The sequence below is a fragment of the Callorhinus ursinus genome, unplaced genomic scaffold (genome assembly GCF_003265705.2).
Source record: "Callorhinus ursinus isolate GAN/ISIS: 27379988/994484 unplaced genomic scaffold, GSC_fseal_2.0 scaffold1, whole genome shotgun sequence".
Lineage (NCBI taxonomy): Eukaryota > Metazoa > Chordata > Mammalia > Carnivora > Otariidae > Callorhinus > Callorhinus ursinus.
The window spans coordinates 87403736-87430419 of NW_027397063.1; the positions used below are offsets into that span (position 1 = coordinate 87403736).

The 26684-nt window shown below is 39.4% G+C and overlaps 1 protein-coding gene across 5 annotated transcripts in view; it reads left to right on the forward strand.

Annotated features, from left to right (window-relative positions):
* GOLIM4 (golgi integral membrane protein 4) overlaps positions 1–26684 on the forward strand; it is a 77855-nt gene that overhangs the window by 24380 nt on the left and 26791 nt on the right. For 4 of the 5 annotated variants that reach the window (XM_025879362.2, XM_025879369.2, XM_025879378.2 and 1 more), the window contains exons 2-5: positions 20635–20709; positions 22248–22297; positions 23571–23624; positions 24926–25076. In XM_025879362.2, coding sequence (XP_025735147.2) covers positions 20635–20709; positions 22248–22297; positions 23571–23624; positions 24926–25076 — 330 coding nt within the window. Of the gene's footprint in view, positions 1–14641; positions 14788–20634; positions 20710–22247; positions 22298–23570; positions 23625–24925; positions 25077–26684 lie in introns of those variants that run through there. The other variant, XM_073897660.1, reaches the window with a different exon arrangement.

The following is a 26684-nucleotide window of genomic DNA, read 5'->3' on the forward strand; positions in this document are numbered from 1 at the left end:
TTTGACAGGGCTGTCCTGGCTTATCTCTGGCAGCATAGGGCTGGGCCAGGAAGAGCAGGCCTGCAGACACCTTTGTTTCCTAAGATGGGTGGCATAACTCAGGGAGTGATGCAAGGTTGAGGTTCACAGCAGAGTGGTACCAGTGACTTGTCCCTATAGAACATCCAGTCTGAGACTGGCCGTAAAAGTAAACATGCTCTTTAGGTATCCATCAGAGATTTGATCCCCATAAGCAGGCTTAACTGCTGTTTGATGTTTTATTCCCTACCCTGGGTTTACAGCAGTGGAACTCAGAGGCATCTCAGCCTTTGAGAAAAATAAGGCCATGGAAGTTTTATGGGAGGATGAATCACTCACGGTACATACTCAAAGTTAACAAAGCTTTCAGAGCAAGGAATTTTTTAATTAAAGTAAGTTCTACAATATCCTTGTAATTACTTACATTTTTCTACTCCCTCACATGTTTTCTCAGCTTACCCACCCTTGTGACTCATTCAGTAGCAAAATCAGTGAAATCAGCATTCTCTTCTAGTCATCAAGCAAAAGTGGGTCATCTCCCTGGCCTATTGGATTGTCTGGTATGCCCCAGAGAAGCTCATTTCAGCTGAACCTCTCCTTGCTTTCATGTTTCCTTGCTTTCCGCTTGGACTGGCTTCCACCAGCCCTCGGGAACTTCTCACCATGGCCAGCTCCTTCACTCCAGGTTGCTCTTGCTTCAGTGTTGCATTTCTTGTATTCATTTACCTCCATGCCCTGAGAAAACTGCTAAGATTCAGCCTTTTTCTTGTTGTAAATTCAGCTGAAATTCATTGAGTACCTAGTATGTGCCATACGCTGAATTAGGTCCTGATACTTACATTATGGATTAGAAAAATGAGGTTCAGAAAGGTTATGTGTCCAGAATGACAAAAGTAATAAACGGTGGAAGGAATTTGAATGCAACTCTGCTGACTCCAAAGGCAGTTTTACTTCTAATTTAGCGCACTCCCTCCCCCCCTTTCCTCCAGGCCAGTGTTGAGAAACACCGATGACGTGAGCTGGAAGACTTCATTAGGTCATGCTTGAGTCTGAACCACTGGCCGTCACCTCTTGTCCAGCTCTGGCAACTGCTGTAAGCAGCGTGCAGCAGCTGTGCGGGGCTAGGTCTCTAGAATGGAGAGAAGGACAGCTTCACCATTGATTGGAAAAAGAAAAAAGGTTGGTCTTAAAAGTAGATTTAGCAATTCAAGATAGAAAACCTCCACTCACTAAGGAGAGTAGACTTACTAAATTTAAAGGAGTTGGGAGAACTCCATGACTGCAGTTTATTCAGAATATGGATTTAATCTTTAATCAGAAAAGTAGAAAGGTGTTACCTGTTACATTGAGTAAGCATTCCCTTTCAAGTTTTTTTTTTAATATTTTATTTATTTGTCAGAGAGAGCGCCCAAGTAGGGGGAGTGACAGGCAGACAGAGATGCAGGCTCCCTGCTGAGCAGGGAGCGAGATGCAGGACTCCATCCCAGGACCCTGGGATCATGACCTGAGCCGAAGGCAGAGGCTTAACCAAGTGAGCCACCCAGGCGCCCCTCCCTTTCAAGTTTTAAAGCTATATGCCTCTGTCTAGATTGGTCACAGAAATTGTTTTTTCTTTTAAGTTTTTACATAACCTTAATGAAAATGAAGGTGGTTTCTACGAGTTGAAAAATAGGTAGTTATTGATTAATTGTATTATTGGAGGGCAACATTAAAAATAATTCATTTTGGGTTTCACAATGTGATTTTTGAGTTTACCTTAGAATCTGTATTTGATGACATAGAAGATTACATCGGAGACTTTAATGAAGCCACAGTGTGAACACCCAGCTCAGGAAGATGAGGAAACTATGCACTTCCCCAAAATTTGGAATGAATGTAAACCTGGGTTGAAATTTGGACTCCATCATTAAATACTTGATGACACTTGGCAAGTTACCTAGGCATTTGGGCTGTTTCATTTGCCTATTCAAATAAGGGCTACACCTGCTTGCTTTCTGGAGTTAGGAGTCTGATGAAGGCATCTATCTTGTGCCTAGTACATGGTAGACATTGTAATCCACCATTCTGATTAGTTGATAAATGACAATTACTAGAAAAACAAAGTATTTGGCTTACTAATGGTGAGTTGTTAATTTCATCTTGAAGGAAAGGCTTTGTAGTTCAAAATTTGCTACATTATATCCAAGGTTTTATGTAACACTAACTTAGGAAGTGAAAATAGAGATAGCCTAAAGCTCTAATGACACCGTTTTAAAATTCCCATTAAGGAAAGTAAGTTTAACATAAGACATGGTATTTTTAACAGGCATTTTTATTTTTCTCTGGAAGTATATTTTGGAATGATGTTTGAAAGGCTTCCATTTTAATTGTTAATTCATTTTACTCAGAGATTTTGAACATCAAAGCCCCAAAACTCAATTAAGTGAAATAGTCAGGAAATAGAATATTCTGGTGAATTTAGTTGTCAGTGTTAAATAGAAAACTTATTACATTCTCCACCCATATGATTTCTGGTCTCTGTATTTAAATCATTCTGTTCAATTAGAGTTATATTGAAAGGTCTGTGGCAAGTTTGTTTTTCTGGACAAAGGAAGGGAAATCAAAGAAAATCCTTTTTGTTTCAAGTTATATTACTGAAAAGCATTCCAAAATACACTGATTGCTTTACTTCATTGGTAAGAATGGTGACCACTGGAAACATCAATTTTCTTCCAGTGCCGGAAATATAGATTAGATATAAAGAAGATTCAGCTTAAATGAGCATAGCAATGAACTGACGTATCGATGGATTTTGATCTTTCCTTTACTTCTGGAACTTGAGTGCAAAAAAAAAAACCACTCAGTTAAGTTACGGTGAAATGAGCGTCAGCATAATTAATCGACAGGCTATAGACTTGAAAGAGTAGCTTATGTTTGTGTAGAAATTTGGAAAGTGCAGAAAATTTTTAAGAAGCAAAAGAAAAAAGTCATTGATAATCTCAACAACCAGAGCAATCTTGTAATACTTCAGGTTTAGTCTTTTTTTTTTTTTTTAAGATTTTATTTATTTACTTGAGAGAGCAAGAGAGAGAGAGAACACAAGAGCGGGGGAGAGGGGCAGAGGGAGAGGGAAAAGCAGACGCCCCGTTGAGCAGGGAGCCCGACATGGGGATCGATCCCAGGACCCTGGGATCATGACCTGAGCCAAAGGCAGGCACTTACCCGACTGCGCCACCCACGCGCTCCCAGGGTTTAGTCTTTATTTATAGAATCAAAGGCAAATGGATGTGCAGTTCTTTTTTTTAACAAGTTTAAGTTTTTTTAAGCCTGCTTAAGTTGGTGTTTTGCTCTATGTATTCTTAGTTCTGAGTTTTAAAGAAATTATAAGAAAAAATGGATGAAAGGAGCAGAAATAAAGCTTTCCTTTTTATGCTTAAAAAAAAGTCTGTCCTTAATCAGCATTGCTGTATCTTAATGGGTATACAGAAAAAGATAAATTATTTTTTAAAAGTTTTTTGTTCTGGGGCACCTGGGTGGCTCAGTCGCTTAAGTGTCCGACTCTTGGTTTCAGCTCAAGTCATGATCCCAGGGTCATGAGATGGAGCCCTGAGTCAGCTCTGAGCTCTGCAGGGAGTCTGCTCAAGATTCTCTCTCCCTCTCCCTCTGTCCCTCCTGCTCATACTCGCTCACTCTCTCTCTCTCTCTCTCGAATAAATAAATGTAAAAAAGTTTTTTGTTCTACAAGAAGTTGATATGTAAGTAGTAAATCATATACCCCTTTCAGAATTCAGTGGGAAAAAAATGCTCTAAAAATTAGGAGCATTCAGAACCCAAATTTTAAGATTTTTTCTTTTGTTTTGATGCCTTATTTTCTTCCTCGGAGTGTTGAATGAATTGTTTCATCATAGTAATTTTTTGTTTGTTTACTTTCAAGGTTTTTTTTTCCTTTATGATAGTAGGAAATGCAAGCTTAACAGAAAAATGCATCCATGAATTATCAGTATATCAACATAAATTCCTGATCGTTGACTTTGTGAGGAATATTTTGTGAAAGTTATTCTAATTCCATAGTGCAGTATTATCAGATATGTATTTTCATCATATATATAGTGATATTTTATAAACTCATTTAGATTTAGAATAGAAATTAAGCTCATGGCATCCATTATTTCTTAGTTCTATAGTTAAGGAATTATAAAATTATTTTTGTATATTCCTGGTGAAATAGCAGGCCAGAAAATAATATGCTCTGTAAGATTTCATCTGTGTTCTTTTCAGATTCATGGAACTCTGGAAGAAAGATGATAGAAATACTCACTTTCTGCACTTCACATAAGTATCATGTATATTTCCATATTGATAATGTAGAATCATCCTTTCTGCCTTTTTTTTGAGAGTCTTGGCCTTTTTTTCATTTCTCGAATGGCTGTGTTGTATTCTCTGGTGCATTTAGTATGGGGATGATTTACTGAATTCTGTCAGTTCCTTGGCAACTACATTTCAGATCAGAGGTTGTTTGGTTTTGGTTTTGCTATATCACTTGTGTGTGTGTTTGGTAGCCTTGGAGGAAAAGCTAATAACTATTTAGTTCTGTTTTTTGTTTGCCTACATATACTACTAATTATATATTTATTTAGGTAACAGCTCAGTGTGTATTCCTAGGTTTATTGCTTTGGATCAAGGGCTAAAATTCTTAATTAATAAATTGGTGGTGCCGAAGGGATAGGCTACTTGTAAGTACTGTAGTTGTTTCCCCCGCCACTGAGTAAGTAATAAAGTAGGTACACAATTATTTTCATTGAAGTAGCACTCAAAAGTGGGTTCTTTAAATGTTAAACAAAAAATTTACCTAATGTGTTCTCAAGATTCTAAAGCAAAGATGAGAGAACCGAGCATGAATATTAACTAAAAATTGTCCTATTCTTTCTATGATGATTTGTACTCAGCGTAATTACAAAATTTTTTTCTTTTATCCATATACTTCTATTGATGGGGGGCTATGTTGTATAAAGGATTTTAAGGTAAATTTAAAAATAATCTCTTTTCTTTCCCACAGTCTCTTGAATGACACCCACAAAATTACCATAGTAAGTGGATTCCTTTTCTAATGAAGTAACTCTTAAGGAATTCAGAATAATGGAACAAGACTATACCAAATCACCAGAAAGTTTAATACTTTTTAAGTAAATGCATTTTTTAATACTGTAAATGTAAGATGAACTAATGGCTAAAGAAAGGTCACTGTATCTTCTAATGAATAGATGGGAGTAATATCTTATTAGCACCTTGTTCCCTCACAAATTATGCGTGATTGGATGTAAAAGCTCTTTGTATATAAACTGTAAAGGGCTACAAAAACATAATTTGTTATGATTGCTATGAAAGTAGGTTTTAAGAGACCTTTTCCCCCCTGAATATATGAACACTCATTTACAAATATTTTTAACCTCTTAGTGACAGTTTTATTTACAAGATGATAAAGAATAGAACTGAGATCTTTAGTGAAATAACTGTTTGCTCTTCCTGAGAAATTCTGATTTACACTTTGTCAGTGGAGAAATAACATAAAAATCAGAGGTGAAGTGTCTAGTATGCTAATGAATCTCATTTTAAGGGCTGTGGTTATAATTAGTGTTCTCTGCTGCTTGAAAAAAACTATTATTATTTATAATAATAAATGTCAGTTACTTAAGTCCAAATTATTATAAATATTGAATTGGTTGAATCTGGAACTAGTGAGGTTATTCTGTGCCTGAACTTCCTGTTTTCACCTACCTCCCAATTACTTGCAGCTGTCAAAATAATTTTAATCATTCTCAGATACTTTGCAAAAGAAAAGGGTCTTAAGCCCTTCAGCCAAAAAGGTGTTGCCCCTTCTCTTCTCATCTTCCTTTGTAGCCCTGCTGGGTCCCTCTGTTGTAGTCAGGCCAGCATTCTTTCTGAACATCACCATTACGCTCTAAGATCTTAAACATTTATCCAGGTCATTCCACAGTTCTGATCCCGTGTCCTTGCCTGCTCAACCACATCAGAGAATCAGAATTTTAGAGCTAGGACAGGCCTTAGTAATCAGTTGGTAAGCTCTCTCATTTTGCCAATGATGAAACATATGACATTAAATAAATACTTCTCAGATTAAAAATTAAACCCAAATCTCTGGACTTCTAGCCTTTGGCCCCTTCCACCATCACCTGTTGCCTGCAGATATATGCAAGTAGGCATGAACAAAGTAACACTTGCAATCTCTCATCTCGGTGTCCAGGCTGTCCACCAGATATACCTGGTTATGTCCCAGTATGTATAAGAGCTATTTTGGGAATTAAAAAAAAGTTATTATGGGAGACCACATTGAAACATATATTAGGCAGGGGAAAAATGTGCAAGCCCACTTCTTAGATCCATTTGTGATTAGAGTAGCAGTTGTACTTTGCCGCTTTTATTATTCATTCATTATTATTCATTCAGTGTCAGAAAAGGAAAACGTGTTTGTATTTTTCACAGCCAAATCTATAAAAAAGGAGAGCCCCACTATAGGACACCTTAAGTATGGCACAGGGTCTTAGCTTGTATATATATTTTCAACTTTTTGAAAATTGTGGGAAACAGATAAATCTGCAATCATGTTCTTCTGTCAAAAGCTTTTTCCTAAAAAAAAAAATGCAGAGCCTTTCTTAGCATTTTGCTAAACTGGGTCCTTTCTCGCTTGTATTTAAATTTAATATATTGAAAATACATAATACTAATTTGAATTGATTTATGTATTGTCAGTGTCACCACTCTTCTAGTAATTACTGCAAATAAGCAAATATGCATGGTTAGAATTTTAGCACTGGAAGGACCTTGGCCACTTAACTGTTCAACTGCATTTTATTGCTGAGGAAACAGACTTAGAAAGGTGAAGTTTCTTGGTTGTGAGCACAGAACTGGTTAGTGTCAGCCAGCATGGATCTCAGGAATCTTGGCTCAGGCCAGTGGTATTTTCCCTAAATTATTTGAAAAATCCTCTTTAAATTATCTCTTGTCTCCATCTAATTCTATTTGTCAGCCTCTTTTTTCTTTGTTGCTTTTTTCTTTCAGTAGAATTCATCTCAGTCCTATTTAAGTTATTTTCAATGGATTTAATCTGAATTCTAACTATGGAATGAGGTTGAGAAGAAAAATCGGAAGTCTGACTCTAATTAGAATGCTGATACCATCAAAGATTTTTTCTTTTTTTCTTTCAGCATCCAGTCATGCTCCTTTCTACAGATCAGGACTGTTTATTGATTTTTCTGTGCTTTCAAAAGTTCCCATGTACTTTGTTCATTTAAACAACATAGATATATTTTTTCTACCTTTGATAGAGAAACTTTAGAGGTTGCCAGTGAATTCCCATGCTTCTTTTGGTGCAAGTCAGCTGTATCAAATTTAAAGTGTCTTAAAAGAGGACTCTTGGAAGTCCACCATGATATGTAACCATAAGGCTTTACATACATACATTTTATGGAACAGTTGATAATGCAGAGTACGTTATTAACATCACATGCAGCCTTCAACCCTGACATTCATTTGTCTGCATTAGTTCAATCACTTAATAAACATTTAGCAGGTACCCATTTTGTACCAGACCCAGGCTAGTGTGCAAATAGTAAAGAGACCAACTCTCTCATAAGTAATCCACAGCGCAATAGAAGTGGCAAATCTATATATAAAATGATAATAAGACTGTGGGTAGAACTATGCCTAGGGCCCTGTAGGAGGGAGAAGGAAGGGCATCCATACTGCTCAGAGAGGCCTCCAGGGATCACAGTGAAGGCAGTTGCTGATCATCTTGAGGGTTGGGTGTCATGTCATGCATGACCTTATTTACATGATGCAGACCAGTATGATGGAAGTATCCCAAGGACTGCTCACCAGGATATGCTTTCACAAAACCCTTTATATCCTTCTTGCATCATACCATCATCAAAAATCTCTCACTGTTACCCTCAAGCCCACAGCTCCTAGTAAGTAGTATGCCCTTTCTTAAAGGATGAAGAAAGGATAACACTTTTATATTTGACCTTTGAGGTCTCACCCAGTGATCCCAGCCCTGCTCTAGTTTAAGGACTTCTACATAGTGTGCAGTGATTAGTGACTAAATGGTAACCCCCTGCCCCAATTTGGGCAGTGCCCAACGTCTCAGTGCAGAAGATAAACCTGTTTAGAGCCACATGTGTTGTTCTTAAAAACCACTAGGAAAATATTCATTTTCTGTAGCAGAAAGTATAAAGAAATATACTTAATTATATTTTTATCCCAAAGGAAAGCTTAAAAATGAATGGCCAAAAGTGAAAATAGAATTCAGGCTATCAGGAGGAATTCCAGTGAAACTGGTGAAGTAACTTATAGACATTGAGTGCTGACTTTATTCCCACAGTCCCCTATTTTTTTATTATTTTTTAAGTTCCCTCAGTTGTAACTCTGTACTCAGGCAGTTTGGTGGCAGTAGGACAAAGATATGTCAGGAAGAGTAGGATTGGCTGTGGGGAATAGGCTGAGGTTTGCCTCAGAGGGATCCTTGTGTTGGTCTTAGACCTGGAAGAGATGGTGAAATGGCCCTTCCCAGCAAGGACCTTCTCGCTGCCAGCAACTTAGATTCTTAGATTACTCTTTAAATTTCTCTGTGCTATATGGATATCCCTATCAAACATTGAACATGTCCAACAGGTGACACATGATTTGCCCCACCCCAGGCCTCCTTAATCCTGGACCCATCTTTCACACGGTAGCCTAAGTCAAAAATATTTGCACCATCCTTGGATGCACTCTCATGGTGCACTTTGAATCAGTCACTCAGGCATTTTGATTTGATTTCCTTAAATATATTTTGTTTCTGGGCATTCTTTTCCCTGTGTCAATGATTATTGCATATGCTTGAATATTATAACGCAAGGTTCCCTTCATCCTGCAAAATTACTCCTCAGAAAAAGAGGGAGTGTTGTTGTATTGGAGTCAACACAAAGCCTCTGCTATTTCTGGGTGCGTTCCCAACTGCTTTATTTTAAACAGCAGAGTACTGTGTGAGGAAGACACATTAGCCCAAAATGACCTCGTTTGATGTGGTTAGATATTTATGGAAGGCACCTGACCAGTTTTTTTTTTTTTTTTTTAAGGATGAACTAGCACTTAGAATGGTGTATTTATTCCCAGGACTGTGTCCTCCAATTGCAAATGCAGAATGTTTTTACAAACAAGCCTTTTTACTACCAACCCCCCAAAAGCACCGCAGTACATTCGAGTTAACGATACAGAAAGCATGAATACACACCTCTAGGACAAATGAAACTCTCAGCTCTCCTAATTTTTACCAGATGTCTGCAGCTTAGGACGTTTCCGGTGATAGCATCAGGCCGAGATTCCACAAACACTGTGTCTCCAGTGAAGTTGGGTATTCTTCAGAAAACTCAGAGGACTAAAATTCTGACTTGTGGTACTATGGACACGGACATCAGACAAACACGTGAAGAGTTTGAATCATGGTGTTTGGAGAGATGTGCATCGAAAAAAAAGGGACATATCGAAATGTGTTTTATATTTCATTGTGACTTGAACTGAAAATAACAAATACCCTTATCTTATATCAACAAGTATACATTCAGAAAAGTAGAGGAATCGTAAGTATAGAGCTCAGTGGATTTTCACAAAGCAGACAGTGTATCCAGCACTCAGACCAAGAACCGGAACATTTCCCTCACCCAAAAATGCTCCCTCTTGTTCTCTCCCAGTCCCTGGCTGCCCGCCTCCCCCTGCCATATGCACACTGTGAACAGCATCCTATCTCCTAGCACCACGGATTAGCTTTGCTCGTTTTTGAACTGCTTATAAGTAGAATTATTTAGTAAGTACCACTTTGTTGTCTGGCTTCTTTCCTCAACATTATGTCTGTGAAATTTATGTTCTTACAGTTAGTTTGTTCACATTGCTGAGTGATACTTAATTTTTTTCAACAACTGCAACCTATTCATTCTCCTATGATAGGTGATTGTGTTATTTCCAGTTTGGGACTATTATGAATACTGCTGCTCTTAAGGCTCTCCTATGTGACTTCTGGTAACTAAATTAACGTATTTGGTTGGGGACGTGCCTAGGCATGGGATTTATTGGCCACAAGGTTTGTGTTCGTCAGCTCTGGCAGGCACTGTCAAACAGTTTTCTAAAATGGTTGGACTGACTCACACATCCATCAGCAAAGTTTTGCCAACCTTTGGTATTGTCTGTCTTTTAAAATTTTAGTCATTTTGATGGGAGAATGGTGGTATTACATTATGATTTAATTTGATTTCCCTGATGATTAATTTAGTTGACCACCTTTTTGTACATTTAATCACTGTAAGAATATCTTTAATCACTTTAGAATATCTTTAAGTGTTAGAATATCTTCCACTGCTCTAAAATTTTGTATATTCCAGTTGGGAAAGCAATCAACTTTTTTTAATTGGGTTGTCTTATTGGCATAACTGGAGATCATCTCATATTCAGGCAATATGGAATTTTAACCTTCATGTTACTTTATTTTAGGTTATTGCAATGACCTCCTAAACTAATCCGTCAACCTCGACACTCTCTTGGATTCTCTATCTTCTGCACCACCCATAAACTTATTTTTTGGCAACCATGCAGATCTGATCGAGTCAATGGCAGCCCTGCCTCACTCATTCTCTCCCCACCTGCCCACTTTCCTATCATCCCTATGCTAAAGAGCCTTTCCAGAACTCCCTTATAAAAGCACATGGAGGGGGGGCAGGTGGTGCATACTTGTTAAATATTCAGATTCTCAGGTATCTTCCCTGGAAATTCTGATTCAGTAGAGGCAGGTTGGGCCCCAGGAATCTGTGCTATTAAGACAGTTACTCTTACTCAGTTTGAGTAATACTATAAACAAATTTTTTTTTTAATGTTATTTCTTTATTTGAAAGAGAGAGAGAAAGCAGAAACAGGGGGAACAGCAGATGGAGAAGGAGAAGCAGGCTCCCTGCTAAGCAAGGAGCCCGATGTAGGGCTCGATCCCAGGACCCTAGGATCATGACCTGAGCTGAAGGCAGACGCTTAACCAACTGAGCCACCCAGGCGCTCCCAGATTTTTTGTTTTTGCCTCAGTGCTCTTGCATGTTCTTTCTCCACTGTCTGTATTTTTCTGTCTTCTTTCCTCCATTGTCATCTCCCAACATCCACACAAGATGTTACCTGTAGGAGTCTTTCCTGCAGGCTGAGTAAATCACTTTGTAATCCATAAATTGCTTATTCCAGATCTTCCTCACAAACCTATTTCACTAGTAGCCTTCCCCATCTCAGCCGATAACATGCACTGGTTTTATTCTCAGTATAAATGCAGAATCTGCCATAGCCTGCACATCGGTCCTGTTCTCCCGTTACCTCATGCCTGGATTACTGTAGAAACCTGCTAATAACTGCTTTCCCTGCTTGCATCTTGCACCCATGCGGTCAGAGTGATCATTATTTTCAGATCTAAGTCATCACTCTATATTCCTGCTAAAACCCTCCAAAGGGTTTTAGAGTAAAAGCTAGAGTCTTCACTAGGTTCTATGAGGCCTGTCCCAATTTGTCCCCTTCCCCACCTTCGCCCTTCCAGCTCACTCTACCTCAGCTACACTGACAGTGTACTTTTCTTAGAACATCCCAAGTATGCTTGCCCTGTACAGCTTTTGCCTTGCCTATTCCTTATATCTAGAACATTTTCCCCTAGATGTCTGTAGTAGTAACTCTTGCACTTTTATCAAGTCTTGGCTCAGATGTCTTCTCAGTGAGTCATGCCTTGAATACTTGATTTAGAAATGTGACCCATCCTCCCCATACCTCCAGTCTCTTTTACCCTGTTCCCACCCCCCCTCCCCCTGCCGCTGACACTAATTAGCTCCTAATCATTTATATATCTGCTGGAATATGAGCGCCCCAAAGGCAAATGTTTTTTTTTTTTACTGTTGGGTTCATAATGTATTTCCCAAATATCAGAACCAGTGCCTGGCACATAGTAAGTGTTCACTGAATACTTGTTTGATTTGTTGAATGAAGTATTCAGGATGCAATAGATATGTAACCTTAAATAATATCTCTGTATAAGCCAGATTTTTATGAAAACTTTTCCAAGATATATTGCATTATTTCACATCTTGAGGTGAAAATGTGACATTGGGAGTTTGGATGAAGATGGGGTTGCTTGTGTACTGTTGTGTTGATTTGAAGAAGTCAGTTGTAGCCTGGCTCATCCTGCCCTCCTTGTGGTTATGCTCTGCCATGCAGGTTTATACAGAGTAAAAACCTCTTAGGGCTTGATACTTGAGTACTTTAGGTTGTTTCCTCTTTGCTGGTATTGGTGGAAGTGTCCATAGAAACAGGTTCCCGTGATGAAATCAGATCACTTAGGAAAATGAAATGTCTTTTCTGGTTGGTTCAAGCACATTAGTTTTGAAAAGTATATGCATAAATGCATAGTCCTTTATAAAACCAATATGCTTTTGCATATTTTAGCCCATCTAAAGGGCATTCTTCTACATCCTTGCATCAATTTGGGGTGACCAAAAGCCTCTTTCCCTCTTTCTCTTTCTCTCATTATTTCCTGAAACACTGGGATGCTGTCCTGCTAAAATCTGACTGCTAGATAGGAAGAATATTACTGTACAGGGTCTATTTATATACATCTAATTTCAGAATAATTTTGCTTCTATTAACTGTGAGTCCTTAAGTTTCTAATATATATGCATATATATGTATAATTTATGTATATAATTTTTGCTTTGTAGAGTGCAACATTTTCATGGGACAGGAGGATATTTTTCCTCTCCTCCTACAAAGAGAGTCTGTTTAAAAATCTGCTGGCTCGGCAAGTCATTATGTCAGCTCACCTAACTTGGTGAGCTCTAATTGTCTCCTTACTGTTTTACCTGGCTTTGCCTCTTCTCACAGCCCGAATTCATTGATTATAAGCTTTAAGTCAATCGTACACTTTTGTGTTTCCCAAGGTGCCTGGAACACTTGCTGGGCTGTAATATAATAGCTCTGAAGACCTAAGAAAAGAATCCTTTCATGAGAAGTGAATAGATTTCATCTAATAATAAGAATGATTATTAGTAGCTCACCACTTGAAAGAAGACTCGTATGAAGAAATATATCTTAAGTCAGCTAATGTAATCCTTATTTGAAAAAGCCAAATCTCCGAGAGTGTCATGAGGGAAAGCCTGGGTATAGTTTTATCCAAAATAGAGAAGGCAGTTAAGCACCTTTCAAATCCTGGTTTAAAATTTCCATTTAAACGACTTCCTAAACTGTATGCATTAGCAAACTTAAAAATAGACACTTGTGTGAGCTATTATAGGAACTTTATTGTGCAGCAAAAAAAAAACCCCAAAAAACCCAAAAACCAAAAAACCTTCAATTGCCATGCAGTAGAAAAATACCTAATCAGACTGTCCTTTTTTTCTCTCAGCGTCCTGAAAGCGTCTATATTCCAGGGCTATGATTTAACTAATGCTAATCTTATGAGCCTGCACATCAACAGATAAATTTATATTTAATCTCTACTCTGTTACTTCTCTCTTCTCTGCGATATGCGAGTACTAATGAGCCAACAAATGTGGAAATTTAGTTTAAAAGTGCCTGGACATAAAGGATGGCAGGCAAATGAGCAAAAGTATGAAATCTCTTCTAAATGCATTCATTCACTTAACAGCTATTGAACACTACTAGATATTAGGAACTGGGGTATTGGGTCGGAAGTAGTAATGAAGGTTTGGGATATAGAAGAGGAAGAGTAAGGAGATAGCCAATCCCAGCCTTCAAGGCACATATAGTTCATTACTTATCTATAGAATGTCGACAATCCAATGTGCCAGGGATATAGGAATGAAAGAAGGCAAACCGGAAATTCTTACCCCGACTAAACTTACATTCTAGTGGGATAGAAAGAGAATAAATAAGACAAATTAAGTAAAAAAAAAAAAAAAAATAAGTACTGTAGAGTGTTAGGTGCTAAGGAGAAAAATAAAGTAGGAATGGAGACCAAAAGTGTTGAGGGTGGGGAGCAGGTTGCAATTCTCGATAGGTTGTCCAGGAAAGGACTTGGTGAGAAGGTATCTTTTTAGTAAAGATCTGCAGGAAATGAGGGAGTCAGTCGTGCAGGTACCTGGAGAAGGAGCAACGGAGGTGCCAGCAAGAGGCAGTTCAAGGTGCTGAGGTGAGAGGGGGCCTGGCCTGTTCAAGGAGGGACAGGCTGCAGCAGGACAACAATCTGGTGAAGCCTTGAGAGGGGGTTGGGTTTCACTCAGCGAGACGGGAAGCCACTGCAAGGTTTTGCCCCCTGGCGCGGAATGTGACTATGTAGTTTAGTAAAGGGAGCTAACCATAGGAAAAGGTTAATTAATAATTGAATTCAGCTATAAATTGTCAAGCGGACTGGATGAGAGAAGTAAAAGCTGGACTTAACTGTGAGAGGTCATAGTGAAGTTACGAAGACCGTGCAGGAGTAGGGCTCAGACGCCGCCGGCAAATTTAGAGTGCCCTTGCCTGCCCCCTGGGGGCTGGAGGGAGGATCCAGTGAGATCCTCAAAATGTCGCCACGCTGTTCTTTTACTTGGCTGTTTTATAGGGGTTAATTTCCAAGTAGATCTGCTCTGTTCTTTCTCAGACTCCTTATGAGGTAAAATGATGAAGGAAGGAAAGATAATTGGAAAACTGTATCTATGATGTTGTCTTCTTGTTTATTACCAAGTCCTTGTTCTACGGAAGAGGGGGCGGCTGTTCTCCACCCCACGTCTGGTGAGTTAGAACCACAACAGAAAACTGTTCTTAAAGCCTGTAATAAATATCTGCTATTTTAGGCCTAAAAACAAAGACAAAACAAATCTTCCAAAAGTATTATGTTCTGGCAACTAAGGTGATTCAATTTATCTTCCTTTTTGTCATTCCTCTTGCTTATCCTACTTAAGAAATCTTCAACCAGGGGGGCACCTGGATGGCTCAGTCGGTTAAGCGGCTGAGTCTTGATTTCATGATCAAGGTGATTGTGATCTCAGGGTTGTGAGATTGAGCCCTGCCTCCGGCCCCTCGTTCAGCACAGAGTCTGTTTGAGTTTCCCTCTCCCTTTCCCTCTGTCCTTCGTCCTGCTCTCTCTCTCTCTCTCTCTCTCAAATAAATAAATAAAATCTTAAAAAAAAAAAAGCTTCAACCACAATTGTCAAAAGCACAGATTTTTTCATTTTAATCTTTATCATCTGTAAAGTGATAAAGGTACTTGCAATTCTTAATGTTTTCACAAGTTGAATTGTGTGACTTTCATACAGTTGTTTGTTTTTTATAAAGCTAAAACCTTATGTTATTGTCAAGACTGAAAGCAAAATTTTACGGGCTGTTGTTTCTGCCAAAGAAACATTGCCCTCTCTTGGCTTAAGGTGTTAAAACACTTAGCAATATTTTCTAATTTTGGAGTGTTGCTTTTTAATTCTGAATTGGAGCAGTTTGCCCTGAAACGTCATGTATATGCATTTTGCCCATAAGTGGATGTATACAGCTAATTTCTCTTATGACTTTCAGAGGAAGTCAGAGTTCAAATGGAAAATTGCTGTAGGAAGCTGGCATGATTTTAAACTCTTGAGTGCTTGAAGGAGGAGTAAAACCTCTTTCCATTCTCCACTGCATGGAAAATATTAAACTCCTTTTCAGGAAGCAGGGGAGATGATGAGTATTATGCATTTTCATCTTTTTCTCATGGGTTCTTGTGATTCAAATCGTATCCCCATTGCAGTGTTACTCTGCATTAAAAATCTTGAATGCCAAGACTGAATCATTATTTTTGTCCTTATTTTTCCTTAAACTTGTCTGGGGCTTTGAGAATATTCATTATGTACCTTTTTTGTTGTAGAGGTTCTAGCAGCATTAGCTCATCTTGACTGATGCCCTTGACTTCAGAGTATAAATAGAAAAATAGAGATAGGTGACAAGGATTGATTAGCGGATCCTCCTTCTAAGTGAAAACAGTAAACCTATCTAGATAAATCACTAGCTCAAAGGCTTGGAGAGTGCACGTTAAAAGAATTAAAGGGGAGTGTGGGTATATGTGTGTATGTATGTTTAGTTGATAGGGAAATTTTCTAGGAGAACTACAAGGACACGAAAATTCTATCTGGTCTGTTTTACTGTCTTTCAGTTTATATTAAAAAAAAGGCTTCTGAGTTTTGGAGCTGTTGGACTGATTATTTACTTTCTTCTTTTTTTTTTTTAAGGGAAAAATTTCTTTTAAGTAAAAGGGAACCGAGATTAATATTTTATTGCCTTTTCGAGTCCCCCGCCCTCTCTCCATATTATATATATATATATGTATATACACACACACACACACACACACACACACACACACAATTACTTCATTATTATTAGACTTTAATTGTAGGGTTGAAAGCCTCTGATTCCTTCTCTGGCAATCTTAAGCCACCACAGATAGGAGAAAAAAGTATTTTAGGATTTTCTAGCATTTACTCTGTGCCAGGTAGTGTTCTAAGCACTTGGCACATATTAACTCATTTAAGCCTGACTTCCACCCAGAGAGATAGATACTGTCATTATTCCCATAGACGATGTCAGGAAACTGAAGTACAGAGAAGTTCAGCAGCTTGCCCCATAGGGAATGGATCTGGGATTTGAGTCCAGACACCAGACTCGAGCTCTCAACCACTCTGTTACCGCCTGCCTCTTTCTTTTTCTGCCTTTCTTTTTCGAATTTGCAATTCCAAGGGTGACTTTTCACGCCCCCTTTCCCTTCCCTAATGTGGTGTCCTCAGCTTATCTTCTAAGGCTCCTTTTGGCTTTGTTTTCCTGAACTTGAGGAAGGAAGGGCGCTTCTCCCACCTCTCGCCTCTGCCAGTCGCTGCCGCTCCCTTTTCTCCCCTCCCCCTTGCTCATAGTCTTCCACCCTGACGCCATTTCTGCGTTCTTCAGTTATTTTATGACAGGACTAGAAACTGGTGCTATACTAACGTCTTGGCCAGTTCTGAGTAAGAAAACATCAACAGTACAATTACCTCATGGTTTGTGTGTATATCCTCTCTTCCTGTTTACCACATCTTTTTTCACTGCTTTTGCAAAACCACATTCTTCATGCCTTGGATCTTGCTACTAGTGATGCCATCTTATTCATCTGTGAATATCTCAAGATTTCTCAAGACCTTTGAATTTTGACTGAAATCCACAAACATGTCCTTCTCTTAGTGGACATTGTGTAGCATCTGTTTAGGTTATTGATGAAAGTTTGTAATTGTGTATCCTAGGATTTTCTGGCTCTTGAGACTACGCTGCTATTAATATGTTGAGTGTGTCAATTCCCATTGAGCGTAAAACTGTCAAAGACAGTTGTGTGGTTCAGTATGATAAATGGGTACTTTGCACCAGCCGTTGGCACATTATCTACCCGGCCGCTTTGCAGGGAAGAAACTAAAGAATGGAGCAGGGTCTCCCACCCTCTCATCCCATCGCCTATACTCCCTCTCTACTTGCTGTAATCTAGTGGACTCTCCACTCTTACTGAAGATGAAATAATACTGATGAGTTTTCTGCTTCCCAGTGCAAAGACAGTCATTACCTGATTACCAAGTCCCATACAAGCCTGGCTTTGCAACAGCAAGATTGTAGTGATTGCTGCTGTATCTTAAGCAAAGAATTTCACCAGATTGTAATTTGCAAATGCAGCGTTCCCCTTCTATTGTTTCCCATCTATCATTACCATTCCATAACGAGGTTTACTACCTAGAGTCTGAGGTGCCCGGTGATAGGTGGTGAGCAGTCCTCTCCTGTTTGTCTTGTTGATTATGCTGCTGTCTTTTAAAATCATGGATGTTTCTAGGCTGGAATCGCTTCCCTCTAGTGGTCCTGACCTCCTTGGGAGCCCCTAAACTTGGGCCCTCCCCACCCCCACTGCCACTTCAGTTCCATTGGAAAAAAGATCGTGACTATTCTTCCTGTTCCTTTCTTTGAAAGTGATGCACGTGCTTGCTGAAATCATCTGTGATATATCCACTTCGTGCACCACAATTCCATTTTAACTGGCATGTTTATGTTTCCATGACCCTACCCAGACCTGGGAACTTTGGCCAGTGGATTAGAGGAGAGGGAGTGTATTTCTTTCCAGCTGGGGGGCTCAGGTGTTCCTCTGCCATCCCGTTCTTGCCTCTGGGATATCAGGATAGCATTGTAATAGACCTGGTTCCCTGTACACTTTTCCTGCCTGCCTGGAATTCTCAAAGACTGTAAGCATGCAGTGTAGGGCTTGCCTTAGTGAGATCCTTAAAGTGCTAATCTTTTTTTCCTCTGCTGTGTTCCAAACATCATTCCAGATGATACTCCTAGTACCAATTCAAGGAACTTCTTGGTTTTAATAGGCTTTTAGAAATCAGCAGAGGGACTTATATACTGTACAGATTTGTTTGGAAAAAAATGTACTTTCTCAACAATGGACTTACAGACAAGCTTTTTGGAGTTCAGCTACCTTTAGCCCAATTTCTGACCACTGTGCCTTTGTCCCTATGATGTCTTCCAGAGATGCCTTTCTCCCGTGGCACCCTTTCCTATCAAGTTGCTCTTCATTCTCAAAGCCAGCCAAGAGATGAGTACCTCTGATGACTACTTCACCCCTCTCCCATCCAGAGCTCATCCTTGTCTTTCCTTGGGCTTAAATGTACTTTTATTATGCTACATGTATTTAGCTCTAATTATATAAAAATTACCTAACCTATCTACTGTGTTAGGCTTGAGCTCCTTGTGGCCAAGGCCCATGTCTATTCATTTTGCATTTCTACACATAATGTGGTTCCAGATACATAGTAGGGGCTCAATAAATGCAGAGTTATATCGGATCCTTTATAATAATAGCACGGGGGGGGCGGGTAGGGGTCATCTGGCAAAAAAAAAAATTGAACCCGGGCAGAGGAAAAGACTGGGACAGGGATTGTTAGGATGACCTGTGGCAGGCTGAGGCTGCGGGGGAAGCTGAGATTGAGGCACACATGCTGTGGGGGAGGACGCCGTGCCAGTTCGGGTGGCAGCAGGCATTCTTAGGGGGTGTGCCCGGAGATGTTAGCAGAAGCGTGAGAGGAGGTAGGGGCTGTGGTAGTTGTAGAGGGAGCCCTGGAAACGGAAGGTTTCCGTGGGATGGCAAGATGAGACATGCAGCCTGGGGAGAAGGTGGAGGACCCAGGAGATGCTGGGCATGTTGGAAGGAGGACAGCAGTGGTTGGTAACTGGCAGCTGGGACACTGGGGAAAGGGCAGGCAGCAGAGAGTTATAGCAGGTGTGAGGGAGGGGAGTGGCTGTGACCTTGGCCCTTTGGCATGGCCAGTAGTGCTGGGCAGTTGGATGTGTTGTACCTGGCGAGTCGGTGATTGATGATTAAATTGTATCTTAGGTAGCCAAAGGCAGCTAAAGACTGGTCGAAGAAGCAAATGACGGCTTGGGCTTAGTTTGGCAAGGAATGAGATCATAGGTGACCCTACTGCTGCACAAATAGGATTCAAAGCCTACCTCAGAAATTCAGTTTTTGCCTTTTTTCCCCTTCTTTGCCTTTTACAAACCACTCTGTTGAGGCTGGGTTTTCTGTCCCAGAATGAAAACACAGACTTGGATACTTCTTGACTTCTCTCAGATTAAAAGAAAGAGAGTATTAATAACTTTTATCCATAAACACAGTCTCGGTCTTGTAAGTATTATGTCTGGTCTAGTCCCTATGCATACATTTTATTATATAAATAAAATACCTGTTTTCTTATTTTATTCATTCAAAGGCAGAGCTTTTCCCACTCTTCGAGCTCCTGTTTGCTGTAGATGTGAAGCCAGAGGTGGGGAAGGGAGTTCTGATAAGCTTCTCCTCCCTGCTTTCCCCCTAGGACATCCACACTTCTCTCTACTCGCCAGGCAACGCGGGCGTCTTCAGAGTAGACAGGGCAGGTAGGGGAACCGTGGCACCATGGCAGATGTGAACCTGACTTTCACAGGTTCTCTGTAGAGGCCCTCCCCCCTTCATTTCTGTGGCTCTCTCACCTGTGTTTTCCTTGATGTGGGGGAACACACCATCTCTTTTATGCCGATGGGGTGCTGAGGTTTTCTCATGGGTCCAGCAGCCTTAGTTCCAATTCAGATCATGTGGACTTGGCAGTACTTATGGGATACCTAGGTGGAAAAACCCTGGAATCTTTAGGAAATGCTGTACTAGTACCTAAGACAGAGGTGGGAGCCAGAAATATAGGTGTGGGGCTAACTGCTGTGCAAACGGTGGTGGAAGTCAAGAGACTGGACACATTTACCAGGAAAAGACATGGAACCTCACAGAGAAGGTTTTGAGAAGCAGGAGGAGGAGCAGGGGCTGGTAAAGAAGATGGAAGGAAACCTCTTTCAGAGTATTGCTTAGTATTGCTTCTATAAAGGGGCAGACCGTGCGGAAGTCAGCTCAGACTTACGTCTGTTGTGGCTGTTTTTTACCCAGCATGTGGAACTTATAAACGCATACATTTTTATTTTAATTGTGAAGACCCTAAAGTGTTTCCCCCCATTTTGAAAATTGATGTGAATTTTACTTTAGAATTTCTAATTCTTTGCAGACAAATTTTAACTTTCTTCTTTCAGTTGTGTATGAACACAGATCAAGATTAGAGAAATCCTTGCAAAAGGAAAGACTTGAACATAAGAAAGCAAAAGAAGGTAAATATAAAATGCAGTTTGTATTCTGTGTTTTTATCATACTTTGAAACATCATGTGCTTGCTTTACTTTTTTTTTTTTGTTAAGAAATTTCTCAAATCAACCCTAAGTCACTTTTATAGGTAGACAGAGAAAGTCAAGCACTATGTTATGCATTGTACCACACAGTAATTCCTGCTTAAGACTGGATTCTGAATCTTTCATTCAGTGTGCTGCAACCTTGAGGTAGTTCACATTATTAGTTACACATATTGTATCAGAAATAAACAGCTTTTCATCTGAATATTACACACATATGTTACTCATACCTGAAAATACTGTCCGTAGATAGTAACAGCATGTGTTGTCTAGAATATGACAGATTTTATACATTCATATACACGCACATGTGTACATACATACATTCTTATATGTACATTTACAACATAATAAATTGATCATATTGTATGGCGTCTCTTTTTTGTATGGTGTCTTTTAAGTTACGCACTTGTTTTCATCTTGTGAAGACTTATTGGCACAGCTGATCGATTCAGTTTGAAAAATTAGCATCTAGCACAAGCATTGGGCAATGCTTTTATCAGAATTTTTCTATATAGCATAGGCTTTATACAGCTTGTGGTTTGAAGTGATCCACATTCTTATCTTTATTTTTTAGCTCATGTTTTGTGAAATCTTGGGAGGAAATATAAGTTAGGTGTTCTGTCTGACTATGTTGGTGTGGGGTAGAGGGAGGGCAGTATGGGTTAGGGTGTTTTGCTGACCCTGGCACTGAGCCTGTATGAAGAATAGGGGTTTAACATCATTAAAATGCTTTGATAGGATTTGGATTTTCCTTGTCTTTAAATGCAGAGCGATTTTATAGAGCCATCTAGTGGATAATAAAGCTTTAAGAGCATTAAAGATGGTTTCCACTGTTTGATGTCTCTTTTCGAGTCCTGAATGATTTTAGCGTGCCATCTAGTGGATAGCAATAAATCATCTCTGTCTTTAGGTATGCCTCATTTTGTTTTTCTCCTAAATTTCAAGGAAAGTTGATCACAGAGTGCACATTCTAAATTCACTTCTAATTAATTGGTTATAATGTGTATTTCCTTTATTCAAGATATACAGCTTTAAAATAAAGCTGAAAATTATGTAATAGTTTTTTTTCCCAACTCTTTCTAAAAAGGTCTTAAGAGGCAAAATAAAGTATGTTACCAAGCAGATTGTTTTTATTTTTATTTTTTTAAAGATTTTATTTATTTGTTTGACAGAGAGAGAGAGACAGTGAGAGAGGGAACCCAAGCAGGGGGAGTGGGAGAGGGAAAGCAGACTCCCCACTGAGCAGGGAGCCCGATGCGGGGCTCGATCCCAGGACCCTGGGATCATGACCTGAGCTGAAGGCAGACGCTCAACGACTGAGCCAGTCAGGCGCCCCCAAGCAGATTTTTAAAACTAAATATTTTTCACAAGTCTGAATAAAATTTGCTTTTATTCTTTTGAAAATTCCATAATGAGTTAGTTAATCACGCCTAATTTTCTCCATTTTTTGTTTTCTAGATTTTCTTGTTTATAAGTTAGAAGCACAAGAAACACTAAATAAAGGAAGGGTAAGTTTTGGACTTTTTCTTAATTATTTTATGAAACTTAAGGAGAGGGAAATAATAGTGGCAAAATCTTTTGCTATGTTGATCGTTAGGACTGAAAGGCTGAAATATACTAACACGTATGTATATATGTATGTATGTATTTATTGCTTGCCAAAAAAATCCTGCAATGTTACTGTCACTTGCACAGTCCAAATTAACTGGAGAAAAGCAAGTTTTTCTCTTACTCCAAGAAGAATATATAACCATGAGTTGAATGAAACACTGGCATTTTGTAGTACTAAAACTGAGAAGAGTCAGTTCCTCGGATAGCTGGGAGACTGTCAGCTTTCAACTCTTACCGCCTTTAAAAGCCCCAGCCAAAGCTGTGTGTTTTCTGTTGTGCATTTCATAATGCAGTTTCTTTGTAAAGTAAAAGAGTAAAGCAATAAAATAAATCAATAGAGTAAAAATGCAGTTCATCTTAGAAATTGTAAAAAAATGAAAGAAACAACTGGTTGCGGGTGTGCTTGTGCTGGAGCCAAAGCAGGGGGTGTGGTGCGTCAGATAGCAGAGCCCCACATGGGGAGAGAAAATGGTTGGGTGTCTTGTGTACAGACTGCTCACGGCTGCCCAGGACTCTGCACATGTGTGAGGTCCATGTGTCAGGCTGTTCTACTGGGACACACACGTACACCACTGGAACATGGCTTAGGCTCAAGTTTCAGTCCTGGCTCTGCTACTAAAGGAAATGTTTGCCCTCAACTTATTCCTTATCCTTTCTCCATTTCTTCGCTCTGTGAAATGGGAGTCTCATTTGGGTAAAGTAATATATGGAGAATTCCTTACCCACTGAAGCTCAGGGAAGGAAAGCGCCTTTTCCCTTCAAAGCTTGTGAGGCCTGGACCTAGTCCCCTCTGAGCACCTGGCACAGTGTATCAGCCATGCACAGTGACAGTGACTCAGGACAAGGTCCTTGTGCATCGGAGCCTCGGTTCTTCTCAGCTTGAGAGGGGAAGTAAATCATTTCCAGGGCCCCTGCTAAGCTGCTTTTTTTACGATTCCATGTCTTGCTTTTTCTTTACTAAACTCTAGCAAACTTACAGGAATGTTAAGACTTCATTCCAGCCATTAAATAAAGAGATGGCCCTAGAGACATCCTGGTTGAAGCACAGACTTCATTGTAGCTTATATAAGTGAAATAAATGGAATTCTTCCATTAAGTGCTTTAAGCTATGTTTAGCAAGAGAACCAGATTCATTATCTTTGTGTTAACTATTTTCTTTTCAATTTACAGCAAGATTCCAATAGCAGATACAGTGCATTGAATGTGCAACATCAGATGTTGAAAGTGAGTAATTTAAAGTTGTTCCTCATGAATGAATGAATAAAAGAATTAACTAAGTAACTCAAGTGATTAAGGAAAGCTTACAGAAAATTGATCTGTATGGTAGGATGGTACCTTAAAGTCATATTTCACTAAAAATGACTTAGAATTGTAATGTTCCCTCATCTTACCACCCAATTACAACAATCATAGTCATCTTATTATACATTTTCTTGTAAATCAGTCTGTCTGGTCACCTAATTTTTAATTTTATTCTTCTCTTTCTCTTTTAGGGCTTTTTTGTTTGTTTGCTTGCTTAGTTTCTCACAGTGGTTTTCCTCAGATGTTTCTTTTTATCTTAGGCACACTGGGGGCAGTAGAATGATTAAATGCCTCCTTCATGTTACTAAAATTTAATGTGTCCTTTTACCTACCACAGGAACACAATTTATATTTAAAGATTCTCCTTCCTCGGTTCTTGGGTAAAACTCATTGTTGTGTGTCAAGAAGACTTGGAAGGGGAGAGAGTCATGATTTCTGTCAAGCTAGAAGAGAGGAGTGGATGCCATCAAGGGTTCTGCACAGCAGGAAAACCCTGCCATGATCTCCACGCCTCCAACCTCCCTCCCTTGCCCGTCTTGCTTTTTGTTTGGTGTTGTCTTTCCTCCTGTATCAGGAGAACAAGTGCTTTTTATTGAAGCCAGAACCTTTCCTAGTATCAAGAAAGTAGTGCGTGGATTAAAGCAGACCACCCTTTCACATTAGCATTTGGAGACTGTGGGTTTTATCTAGATTGTGGTTCCAGTGTAGTAGTATGACAAGGAGTAAGGTAAATAAGAATAATTCTATAAACAATGTATTACTTCCCCCAAACGGAAAGAAATCTTTTTTTTTTAAACTAGGTTACCAGGAAGGCTGAAAACTAAAGAAGGGAAATAAAAAAATGTTGCTCGGAAAACATCAGACTGAAAGAGGAAGTCTGGAATAGCTGTGGAGGGATAATTTTTCCGTTCGCTTTACCTTGTCTCCACAGCAATTTGAGTCCCTGGGAGTTTCCCCAATCCTTCCCCTTTCCATCTCCCATGGCTAACTTCTAACTTCTTGTTTTTACCAATGTTCAAAATTAAGGAGAAAATTATTTTTGGCCATGATCCCAAACCCTTGATTTGAAATGTAAGGGAAATGCAGGGGAGCTGCCCCAATTCAAAGCAACCTGAGGAAAACAGAGCCTCCTGCTGCATCTGTTCTTTCTTGAGAGAGAAAGGCTCTAGACTGTGGTATAATTTAGAGAATGTACATCTCTGCTCAGATTCTCATCTTTGCAGAGTCAACACGAGGAGCTGAAGAAACAGCACAGTGACTTGGAGGAGGAGCATCGCAAACAAGGAGAAGACTTCAGTAGGACGTTTAATGACCATAAGCAGAAGTACCTGCAGCTACAGCAAGAGAAAGAACAAGAACTTTCTAAGCTAAAAGGTATTTGGAAGTCTGATTAGCTAGTTTATCTGGAAATAACTACTCCGTGTAATGTTTCAGTAAAGCAGTAGAATTGTGTTTGTTTGCATGGCAATTGATTCACATTTACCATGTGGTGCTTTACCAGCCACTTACTTCTTTGTAACATTTCACAATTATCCTTATCTCTTTGGGTTTGTTTAGGAAACAATAGAATATTTGGTGTTTCTCAATGGGGCACATAGGCCACATCGGGCAAGAAAGTTCTCTTTTTATGTGTTTTGTAAGATATTTAGTGTCTCTGACCCCTACTCACAAAATGCCATCAGTGCTCCACATTCACTGTGATGATCAGAGTCGCCTCATGCATTTCCTAATCTCCAAGGGGCCAAAAAAAAAATACCTGTTGATCACTAGTAGTAGCTTTGAAAAGCTCAGGATCTAGAGTCAGACTGCCCTGGTGAGTCCTGGCCTCTCTAATGTCTAGTTATAGGACCATGGTCAAATTGTATGATCACCACAGGCCTCATTGTCATCATCTGTAAAATTGGGATATTCATAAAAAGCTATTAACCTCATAGGGTTGTATTAAATAATTTATGTAAAGCACCTAGGACAGTTCCTGATAATGTGATCAGTGTCAGCATGAGGTATTTTCATGGTATTATGAAACAAATTGTATCACTCTGAGTATATGTAAATTCTGAAAAAGGGAAATATTCTACAATCACCTATTCAGGTGCTAAATAAGTTTGAAGTGTGAGAATTGGTTTAAAAAGTCACATGGTGCTTGCGAAAAAACAATGGTGAAATCCGAGGAAGGTCTGTGGTCCAGTTAATTATACTGTGCCAAACAGTATTTTTATTTTATATAAGATATCATCGTAGAAGGAAGCTCAGTGATAGGTACTTTGGTCCTCTCTGTATTTTTATTTGCAATATTTTGTCTATGAGTATTTCACAATAGTAAGTTATAACAAAGAAGGCACATGAGCGTTCAGTAGCCATTGAGGCAGACTATTAAGGGTTAGGGTGGTCTTGAAAGTGTTGAGGCAGGTGTCAGCAGATGATACCCAAGAGCTGTAGACGTGCAGGGGCGTTGGTTGGCTTTTGGTGATATAGCAGATGGTGGGGGTCGTTAAGATAACAGACAAAGAAACGTCCTCACAAAGGAAATATAAAGCATGTTTTCTTGCATCTAGTGTGTATTCCTTTCTTTGAAACAAAGTGCATTTAGAGTAAAATTTTAACAAATTATATTTAGAAGTAATAAATCAGAACCGTGGAAAATAGGAGGACACATTGTATGTAGTTCTGTGTACTGAGATAATTTAAGCCTCACAACCTGGTCTGAACTTCCTGGTAGCCAAGACCGAAAGGGAAATGCAGTAAGTTTTGGGGCTCTTCTCATCAGAAAGAGAGTATACCTACCCTTGCGTGGGGCAAGGCAGGGAGAAAGACAAAGAGAAAGAAAGAGAAGGGGGCGAGAGAGAACTGTATTTCTGGTATCAGTTAATTTTTGGAAGAAATTTCTCAGAGGCCTTAAACAATAGGGTGTGACAGTGCCTTTGATGATACTTTACTGAGCAGTTTCCACGTCAGCACTTTTGTTTGATTATGATCCTTTGA